General features: G+C 45.0%; 1 protein-coding gene across 7 annotated transcripts; it reads left to right on the top strand.

The window, feature by feature from the left end:
- Positions 1-2,199: 2,199 nt before the first annotated feature.
- LOC112072452 (serine/threonine-protein kinase DCLK1-like) lies at positions 2,200-10,087 on the top strand. 7 transcript variants are annotated; one of them, XR_002894313.2, is made up of 4 exons: positions 2,200-3,522; positions 3,742-3,852; positions 6,417-6,572; positions 7,271-10,087. XR_002894313.2 is itself a non-coding variant. In XM_070439806.1 (4 exons), exons 3-4 carry the CDS (start codon positions 6,672-6,674, stop codon positions 8,261-8,263), a joined length of 996 nt encoding a protein of 331 aa, XP_070295907.1. In that variant the 5' UTR covers positions 2,364-3,522; positions 3,742-3,852; positions 6,417-6,671; the 3' UTR covers positions 8,264-10,087. The 7 variants fall into 7 exon arrangements, 5 of the variants coding, with proteins under 5 accessions (XP_070295909.1, XP_023995628.1, XP_070295907.1 ...); XR_002894312.2 differs by lacking the exon at positions 6,417-6,572 and adding an exon at positions 5,082-5,182 and having other exon boundaries at positions 2,218-3,522; XM_070439806.1 differs by having other exon boundaries at positions 2,364-3,522; positions 6,417-6,674.
- Positions 10,088-10,366: the final 279 nt, after the last annotated feature.

Below are 10,366 nucleotides of genomic sequence, written 5' to 3'. Positions count from 1 at the left end.
AAAGAAAAAGAAAAAATTTTTTCTTTATTCTAAACTATCTGCTGAAATTGTTGCCACCCCTATTACTAGCCTTTTCAACCTCTCTTTCGTGTCGTCTGAGATTCCCAAAGATTGGAAAGCAGCTGCGGTCATCCCCCTCTTCAAAGGGGGGACACTCTTGACCCAAACAGCTACAGACCTATATCTATCCTACCCTGCCTTTCTAAGGTCTTCGAAAGCCAAGTCAACAAACAGATTACCGACCATTTCGAATCCCACCATACCTTCTCCGCTATGCAATCTGGTTTCAGAGCTGGTCATGGTGCACCTCAGCCACGCTCAAGGTCTAAACATATCTTAACCGCCATCGATAAGAAACAATACTGTGCAGCCGTATTCATTGACCTGGCCAAGGCTTTTGACTCTGTCAATCTCCATATCCTCATCGGCAGACTCGACAGCCTTGGTTTCTCTAATGATTGCCTCACCTGGTTCACCAACTACTTCTCTGATCGAGTTCAGTGTGTCAAATCGGAGGGTCTGTTGTCCGGCCTCTGGCAGTCTCTATGGGGGTGCCACAGGGTTCAATTCTTGGACCGATCTTCTTTTCTGTATACATCAATGATGTCGCTCTTGCTGCTGGTGAGTCTCTGATCCACCTTACGCAGACGACACTATTCTGTATACTTCTGCCCTTTCTTGACACTGTGTTAACAACCCTCCAGGCGAGCTTCAATGCCATACAACTCTCCTTCCGTGGCCTCCAATTGCTCTTAAATACAAGTAAAACTAAATGCATGCTCTTCAACCGATCGCTGCCTGCACCTGCCCGCCTGTCCAACATCACTACCTGGACGGCTCTGACTTAGAATATGTGGACAACTACAAATACCTATGTGCTGGTTAGACTGTAAACTCTCCTTCCAGACTCAGACATCTCCAATCCAAAGTTAAATCTAGAATTGGCTTCCTATTCCGCAACAAAGTATCTCACTCATGCTGCCTAAATACCCTTGTAAAACTGACCATCCTACCAATCCTCGACTTCGGTGATGTCATTTACAAAATAGCCTCCAAAACCCTACTCAATAAATTGGATGCAGTCTATCACAGTGCCATCCGTTTGTCACCAAAGCCCCATATACTACCCACCACTGCGACCTGTACACTCTCGTTGGCTGGCCCTCGCTTCATACTCGTCGCCAAACCCACTGGCTCCAGTCATCTACAAGACCCTGCTAGGTAAAGTCCCCCTTATCTCAGCTCGCTGGTCACCATAGCAGCACCTACCTGTAGCACGCGCTCCAGCAGGTATATCTCTCTGGTCACCCCAAAACCAATTCTTCCTTTGGCGCCTCTCCTTCCAGTTCTCTGCTGCCAATGACTGGAACGAACTACAAAATCTCTGAAACTGGAAACACTATCTCCCTCACTAGCTTTAAGCACCAGCTGTCAGAGCAGCTCATAGATTACTGCACCTGTACATAGCCCATCTATAATTTAGCCCAAACACTACCTCTTTACCTACTGTATTTATTTATTATTTTGCTCCTTTGCACCCCATTATTTCTAATCTCTACTTTGCACATTCTTCCACTGCAAACCAACCATTCCAGGGTTTTTACTTGCTATATTGTATTTACTTCGCCACCATGGCCTTTTTTATATTTTTATTTATTTATATATATTTTGTTTGCCTTCACCTCCCTTATCTCACCTCACTTGCTCACATTGTATATAGACTTCTTTTCACTGTATTATTGACTGTATGTTTGTTTTACTCCATGTGTAACTATGTGTTGTTGTATGTGTCGAACTGCTTTGCTTTATCTTGGCCAGGTCGCAATTGTAAATGAGAACGTGTTCTCAACTTGCCTACCTGGTTAAATAAAGGTGAAATAAATAAAAAAATAAAATTACTCCTCTTTTCTGTTCCTCTCTCTCTCTCTCTCTCTGCCTCCTCCTCTCTCTCTCTTCTCTGCCTCTCTCTGCCTCGCTCTGCCTCGCGCTTCTCTCTCTCTGCCTCGCTCTCTCTCTCTCTCTGCCTCTCTCGCTCTCTCTCTCTTTGCCTCTCTCGCTCTCTCTCTCTTTGCCTCTCGCTCTCTCTCTCTGTCTCTGCCTCTCAATTCAATAACATGTTCAATTTAAATTTAAGGGCTTTATTGGCATGGAAAACATATGTTTACATTGCCAAAGCAAGTGAAATGGATAAAAAGTTCCAAAAGAAAAAAGACATTTCAAATGTCATATTATGTATATATACAGTGTTGTAATAATGTGCAAATAGTTAAAGTACGAAAGGGAAAATAAATAAACATAAGTATGGGTTGTATTTACTCGTTGCCCTTTTCTTGTGGCAACAGGTCACAAATGTTGTTGCTGTGATGGCACACTGTGGTATTTCACCCAGTAGATATGAGAGTTTATCAAAATTTGATTTTTTTTCAAATTCTTTGTGGGTCTCTGTAATCTGAAGGAAATGTATGTCTCTAATATGGTCATACGTTTGGCAGGAGGTTAGGAAGTGCAGCTCAGTTTCCACCTCATTTTGTGGGCAGTGTGCACAGCCTGTCTTCTCTTGAGAGCCCGGTCTGCCTACGGCGGTCTTTCTGTACATAGTCAAAGATTTCCTTATTGGACAAGTTGGTCAGGTATTCTGCCACTGTACTCTCTGTTTAGGGCCAAGTAATTATCTTTTTGTTTTCTCATGATTTGGTTGTGTCTAATTGTGTTGCTGTCCTGGGGCTCTGTGGGGTGTGTTTGTGAACAGAGCCCCTGGACCAGCTTGCCTAGGGGGCTCTTCTCCAGATTTATTTCTCTGTAGGTGAGCTTGCTTAGGTGGTTGTAGAATTGAAATGTCTCGGTCTCTCTCTCTCTCTGCTTCTCTCTCTCTGCCTCTCTCTCTCTCTCTGCCTCTCTCTCTCTCTCTCTCTCACACAATGACTAGTGTGTGGTAAAAGGCATGGTGCTCCCAGCTCCCTCCTCTCACTCCCTAAATTACCACCGTGTGTGAGTGACAGCAGCTATTTCAAAGCAAAGCTGAACTACTAATTAAATCCTCTGCTGCAGTGGCACCTCGACTTAACAAAGAGGCCTACATCTAGAGATCTCAACAGCCTGCTGCAGTCACGGTCTATTCATTAGTTACCGGAAAAGAAGAAAATGGACTGATATAGACTGACCTGGACTACCTGAACTTGTCCAATAAGACATGCTTATTTTCGTTTTCCGTTGCGAACTATTTTGGTACGTTTTTGTTATGGTAAGCCCTAATGAGGCACAGTGAATGTAGCCAAACTGTGCTAGAGCCCTGTTTGTAATGTCCTTCTGTGACACTTCTACATTGTTCTCACTGTGTGACATGACATGTCAAAGTAAAGTTGCGATGACATGACTTGAGAGAGACTGGACCCTGACGAAGTCACCGCTGATGATGTCACCATGACCTGATGTGTTTTCTAGGAGCTGATTGGGCGGATGCTGCAGGTGAACGTGGAGGCTCGCTACACGGCACAGGACATCCTCTCTCATCCCTGGGTCACGGTAACTTGTCGTGTGTGTGTGTGTGTGTGTGTGTGTGTGGTGTTGGTGTGTTGTGTGTGTGTGTGTGTGTGTGTGTGTGTGTGTGTGTGTGTGTGTGTGTGTGTGTGTGTGTGTGTGTGTGTGTGTGTGTGTGTGTGTGTGTGTGTGTGTGTGTGTGTGTGTGTGTGTGTGTGTGTGTGTGTGCAGGACCTAAAGGAGAATGTGTGTGTGTCTCTGCAGGATGACAACATGGAGAACAACATGAAGATGGAGGTGTCAGGTAAACTGAGGACACACTTCAACACAGCACCAAAGCCCAGCACAACCACAGCAGGAGTGTCAGTCATCATGGTGAGAACAGGACAACAACATTCACTATCACAACCCATTGTTTGTTTTCTGGTCCCATTATCCATACACACATTGTTTTACTCCGTATACACAACAGCACTCAGTCATGACCCTCTACTCTCTATGGAGACTATTTTCTGGTCACGTTTCCAATACACACATTGTGTATCTCCATATACTTTCCCTCATCTGTACTCTGTATTCCACCATCTGTCGTACATAGACACCCCAGAGTCCTCGTCTGTAGATTCTTGATATTTGCAGAAATGTTAAACCATGACCTGATTTACTTGCCACCAGTCGTTTTCTGAAGGAACCAAAATCAAAGCTAAAAGAAGCTTCCTGATTTTATTTTATTGGCATCCGCTTATATTTTAAGATTGATTGAAAACCAACATGAGCTGTAACAAATGTTAGTCAATTCAGCACTACACCTACTCACTTTCAAACAAACAATAACCATTTTCACATATAGTACTATTAATCAGTTGGTTACATAAGAGTTTGATCTAAAAGAACATGAGAGATTATCTGACAGGAAAGCTAAGAAATGGACAACTTCTGGTCATGTAATCATATCACTGAGGGTTTTAAGAGAGCAGAATTGATTCAAAATGCTTTCCCCTGGGATTACACATGGATAAATCCTGATTCATCATCTTATCTCTAAAACACGTTTCCATCCTTGCAGTACAAATGTYGTGTTTTAGTGTTGACGCAGTGTTCTCAGTGACTCCAGAGTACATTGGTCTGAAGAGGTACATTCTTAGTCATATCCTACCATCCTCTTTATCTGTTTTTAAGCTTTTTCCCACAAGCCTATGCACATTCTGGCACAGTTATGTAACTTCCTGCTGTGGGTGGTGAACTTCCTCTCGATCAGCTGCACACTTCTGGTCACATCACCTCCCCTCTCTGGTCCACTTGGGGGTCTATTGAGCTGGAGCTGGCCTGCGAATACATGACCAATATAGCATAGGTCTGTCAATGGATGCATCTCAATTAGATCCCCCTCATCTCCTTCCCTGGTCCTTGAAGATGGGGACAATGAGAGGAAGCCACTCTAGACTATTGCGATGCACACATGCTGTCTGCTTCCACCTGGGTCCAGTATACCCACTGCAGCAGTAGAAGGGGATTAGCATGGGCTAAGGGGTGCGTAAGGGTTCATTTGAGACTACCCCTGACTCGGGGTTAAACCTCATTTTGTTGTAAATCTCCTTCGACAGTTTGAGATGTAAAGGAGATCCCCGCGCCCCTCCTGCTCATCCCACTCCCTCCTCCCACCTCATCCCAGGACCACAGGGGAAGCTTTGGAGCTGAGTGCAGGGTACCGATCTCCCCGTCCTCCACTCTCTCCCCCTCTGCCAGCTCCAATAATGCCTCTATAACAGATTGATCTGGGCAGAATAACTCAGTAACTCTCTGCAGTGGCCTTGAATCAGTTTGCATGGCTGCTCTGCCCCCTCGTGTAATTTKCCTAAGCTCCTCTCTCCTCCAATGGGGCCTCTTTTATTTTCTCTCTCTCTCTTTCATCCTCCTCTCTCATCCTCCACTCATAATCATCTTCATCAATCAGCTCGTCTCTGTGTGGACTGACTTTGTTGACAATGATGTCACTGCTGTGTTGAGAGTTGTTGTCTGAGTTAGATTTGTACATGTTATTGTATTCTGTGTTGTTTTTGGCTGGCTGGGTGGTTATTTGGCATGCTAACTAACTAGGCCTAAGAGAAGCCCTCATTGCTTCTGCTGAACTAATTTTTAATTTGCCCCCGTCTCTGTCACTCATCCAAAGTAGTGCTCTTATAGTTAATGCCCGTACAATAACCTGGGGACATTAAATGTCTATGGCAATTTTACAATATATTTGATGTCTATGTAAAGCCATGATCCTACTCCTACATGTATTGGCCATGTCTATGGCAGGTTGACATTTATTGTCATGAATCTTGCCCTGGAGGCAGAACTGAGCAATTTCTGCTAGATGGGCCAGCTGCAAAACAAAAGTTAACTTTTTGGTCTTAATTTAAGGATAGGGTTAGGAATTAAGGTTAGCAGTGTGGTTAAGGTTAGGTTTAAAATGAGATTGTATTACTTTGTGGCTGTGCCAGCTAGTGACCACTCGGCAGAGCTGCCCCCAGAACAAGATTCATGACAAAACATTTCAACCTGCTGTCCTAGCCCTTTGGATACATTACAATTCATCTCTTGATAATTGTTCAGTTGAGCTCTACCACCACCTTGTGGTCAAACATTTAAACTGCACTACTGCACTGGATGAGAGAGACAGATGAAAATTGCTTATATTGCCTTGGATTTAACATTGAACAGTACTCCCYAGARGTTAAGATTTCTAAAATCATGTCATTGAGCTTAGTAGCATCCTGAGAGATGGYTGTCATAGCAGACTTTGGGCTAATMAATTCCAGGCCTGGAGAGCCACACAACTGGTTGAATCAAYGTTGTTTCCACGTCATWTCAATGAAATTCTATTGAACCRAYGTGTAATAGACGTTGAATTGATGYCTGTGYCCAGTGGGACACCACTGCTTCTTTTTATTTAGACCTTGGAAACCAGGTGAGTAGTGGACTCTGGCTAACCAATGGCATGAACTGATCACTTAGCTACCAGGGACAGAGGAAAACCAGCAGTGCTGCCTGACACCAGAGCAGGAATCAAACAGCCCTGCTTTCTGTGTCTCCTCTAATGTTGTTGAGCTGTGAGTAAGACTAGTCTCTGTCCCCTCTGCTTCCTCCCCGCCCCCTCCACCCCTCCCCAACACGCCCACATTGCCACCCTCTGAATTAGCTCCAAGGCAATGGTATGTACTAACACTGAAGGCTACGCTTCTTTACTGCTTCTTCACTGACGCCACTAAGACTCACTCAGCTAAGGGAACATGGGAAATCTTGATGCCTTCTGATTGTTACGTAGTTGTTATTGTTATTATTATTATTATTATAGCAATACAAATGATCTGTAATTCCAGATGTGATCTTCAGTGTCTAGTTGGTTTGGGTTGTGATGAGGCTAAATCTCTCCAGCACAATTTCTCATTTTCCCTTACACTGCATGTTGAGCATTGATGATATGATTTGCTGTCTTGTTGGGTCAGTCTACTGTGAAGGGTCTATCACTGTAAAATCATCCCATCTATGGATGGTTTTGTCCATATATATATTTTTTTTTTATCTACTGTGTTTATTATTATATAGAAACGTTACCCCATGGACCTTACTGTCAGATCAGTGGGGTTGAACGTTATCTTGGGGCAGTTTTCTCCATTATATATTGACCCACTGTTTTTTTATCTCTGTCTCTCCCTACCTGTTTGGTTCTGTTGTATTGTACAGCAGGTGAGTGTCGGTCTGACTTTCTTTCCCTCACCCCTGACCCCTCACCCCTGACCTCTACCAGAACACAGCTCTAGATAAGAAGAGGATCCAGCTGACTCGTCGCAGCCAGAGGCCCACAGCACCACCTCCGCCCCCACCACCGCCTGGGAAGATAGTAGTCCCTCCTGCAGCCATGCCAGTCAAGCAAGCCTCACCAGTCTCACCCAACWCCAAGCTGCCAGTACCCACCAAGCTGGCATCACCCACCAAGCCTGCCCTGCCAGAGGAGGAACCCAAGAGTCCTCAGACTGATGTGCCTGTCCCTGTATCCCCTCCCATCTCTCCTTCAACACCTACCAGACCTGTTACCTCTCCCTCTGTCCCTGTCTCTCCTTCCTCTCCTACCAAGCCTAACATCTCTATCTATCCTACCTCCCCTACCAGGCCCAACAACTCTCCCTCTCCTTCCTCTCCTACTAAACGTATCTCTCCCTCTCCTTCCTCACCTACCAAACCTGTTATCTCTCCCTCTTCACCTACCAAACCTATTATCTCTCCCTCTTCACCTACCAAACCTGTTATCTCTCCCTCTCCTTCCTCTCCCTCTTCACCTACCAAACCTGTTATCTTTCCCTCTTCACCAACCAAACCTGTTATCTCTCCCTCTCCTTCCTCCCACCAAACCTGTTATCTCTCCCTCTTCACCTTCCAAACCTGTTATCTCTCCCTCTCCTTCCTCTCCCTCTTCACCTACCAAACTCCAAATGTCCCCTTCTCTTTCCTCTCCAACCAAGCTCCATGTCTGTGCCTTCCCTGGGGCCTCTCATATGCCAGTTACTTGCCCCTCTGCCTCATCACCTTCCAAACGCAAAGCCTCCCCCTCTCCTCCTGCCCCTCTCTCTCCCTCCGACCCTCCCTCTCTTTTTACCTGCCCCTCTCCCTCCGACCCTCTGTCTCCCTCTGCCTTTCCCAGCACTCCCTCACCCCTGACCTGCTCCTCTCCCTCCTCTCCCACCCCTCCGGCACCCGTTACCTGCTCCCCCCCAACCGTGCCCCCACCCCTGGTGGGCCTTGACGTTGAAGCTGCTGCTACTGCCAGAGAGCTGTGAGAAAGAATGACTGGCTGCTGGACCATGGTCTAATTTGTACCTTTCAAGCTCCCTTACCTCCACGCGCCGTATCGCCAGACCTATGATTCGCATGTAGGGGGCTAGATACAGATAGAACCTCCACCCCCAGTAACAGTATAACCGCTGATATCCACTGCTGTATCTTTCCTAGGCTCCCAAGCAGCAAATGGCAAAAACAAAAAAAYGGCTCCTACAACCTACAGTACAATCTCTGTAGAGAACCCATCATATCCACGCTCCAAGAGGGAAGTTGAGGTGTTTTGTACATTTTGGTTGATTTGTATGTACGGTATGTGTGTATTTATATATGAGCGATATGGAGAAAACAGAGCGAGGCCTGGCTAGTTGGTGTGTGGTTTCAGATGGGGTTTTCTGGAATTACTTCTGATCATGTTTTATTTATTGTCTGTGGTTGGTTGGTAGACACGCACGCACACATTGATTATGGGTAGAAGTGTATTATTTGGCGGGCTTGCCGTCTGTTTTAAGATAAACTACTACTGTAGATGTATATAGTATTGTATGACAGACACGAGGCATCCGAATGAAAGTTGAAGGTTTGAGTTTGTTTTCTTCTCTTGCCTGTAAAGCCTGTTTATCATTGGTCCGCTATGGAGCCTGTAGTGTTTAACTGCTGAACACCAAAAGAGAGACGCAACAGAGTAGAAGATGAATAGTGTCAATGAGGAGAGGTGTGCCTGTGAAAATAGCTGCCAGATAGCTGTGTTCAGGGCGGCAGGTAGCCTAGCGTTTTAAGAGAGTTTGGCCAGTAACCGAAAGGTCACTGGTTCGAATCCCCGAGCCAACTAGGTGACAAATCTGTCGATGTGCCCTTGAGCAAGTCACTTAACCCTAATTGCTCCTGTAAGTCGCTCTGGATAAGAGCGTCTGCTAAATTAATAAAATGTAAATGTTCATCAGGCACAAAATGGAAGAAAACAGACAAACAGGAAGGGACTTCCTGGACATGTCCTGTAAGAAACGCTCATTTTCGCCCTCCGTTGCAAAACGTTTTWCATTGTGTGCCCTAATGAACCTGACCCAGTAGTTAGATTAGATTCCTTTTCTGAAACCAGCTGACAGGAAACACTCGGAGCGCTATCCCCTCATATACTCATTTATCAGTCCAGATTTACTGGATAATAACGTGAGGCTGTTCCACTTTGCTGTTGTCTTTGTCTGTAATGGTAATGCACTTGTTTTAAAGTCCATGGTTAAGTCCCAAATCGCACCCTATTCCCTATATAGTGCACTACTTTTGAGCAGGGCCCATAGGGTCAAAAGTAGTACACTATGTAGGGGAATAGGGTACCATTTGGGATGCCGCCCCCGTATCTCCTTACCTAGCCTACTGCATGCAGTTGGTTAGGGTTTAACCCTTCGGATATTGATAATGGCTCCGATGCACAGCACTACTACTCCAAGGGGCTTTAGTTGCATGCCGTGTTCCTCCCTCTGCCTCCCCACAAAACAGGTCTCTCTCTCTCTCACACACACACACTCACGTCAAGCTGGTACTATTGTACGTATAGTAGCTGTTGTGTAATGTTTAGTCAAACTACACTGTCATCATCATAATGCTTTTTTTATTGCAGTTTTAGTCTGGATACGTGTATGAAAATTACATTTCAAACAGGAAAAACACTCCTGTCAGCTTTGGCCAGCAGTTTTAGTTTGTGCAGACATTTAGCCACTATGTGACTCCTTTATCATTTTGTGTAAGGAGCACATCGGAGAACTTCAAACGCAATAAAAAGTATTCAAATCAGTGTTTTGTTGATGTTTTTATTTCTTTGGCACTATGTTTTTGATTGTGTGAAAACGCCTATGTTGATAAAGGTGTGTAGAAATCAAATATTATAAGCCATTCACAATGAGGTAAAGTGACTGAGACCCATGTGATCATCAGCGCYCTCCTGTGGACAATATCTGAAGCAACAACATGACCTAATTCCAACCATTAGCCAATGAAAACAACTATTTGATGATGTGTATCYGGATGAATCAGATCTACTTAGCCAATCACCAGGATAGACACAGTTACCAGA

The sequence above is a fragment of the Salvelinus sp. IW2-2015 genome, unplaced genomic scaffold (genome assembly GCF_002910315.2).
Source record: "Salvelinus sp. IW2-2015 unplaced genomic scaffold, ASM291031v2 Un_scaffold1933, whole genome shotgun sequence".
In the NCBI taxonomy this organism is placed as follows: Eukaryota; Metazoa; Chordata; class Actinopteri; order Salmoniformes; family Salmonidae; genus Salvelinus; species Salvelinus sp. IW2-2015.
Note: the sequence above shows the minus strand (reverse complement) of the source record. Positions and strands in the feature narration are given on the sequence as shown.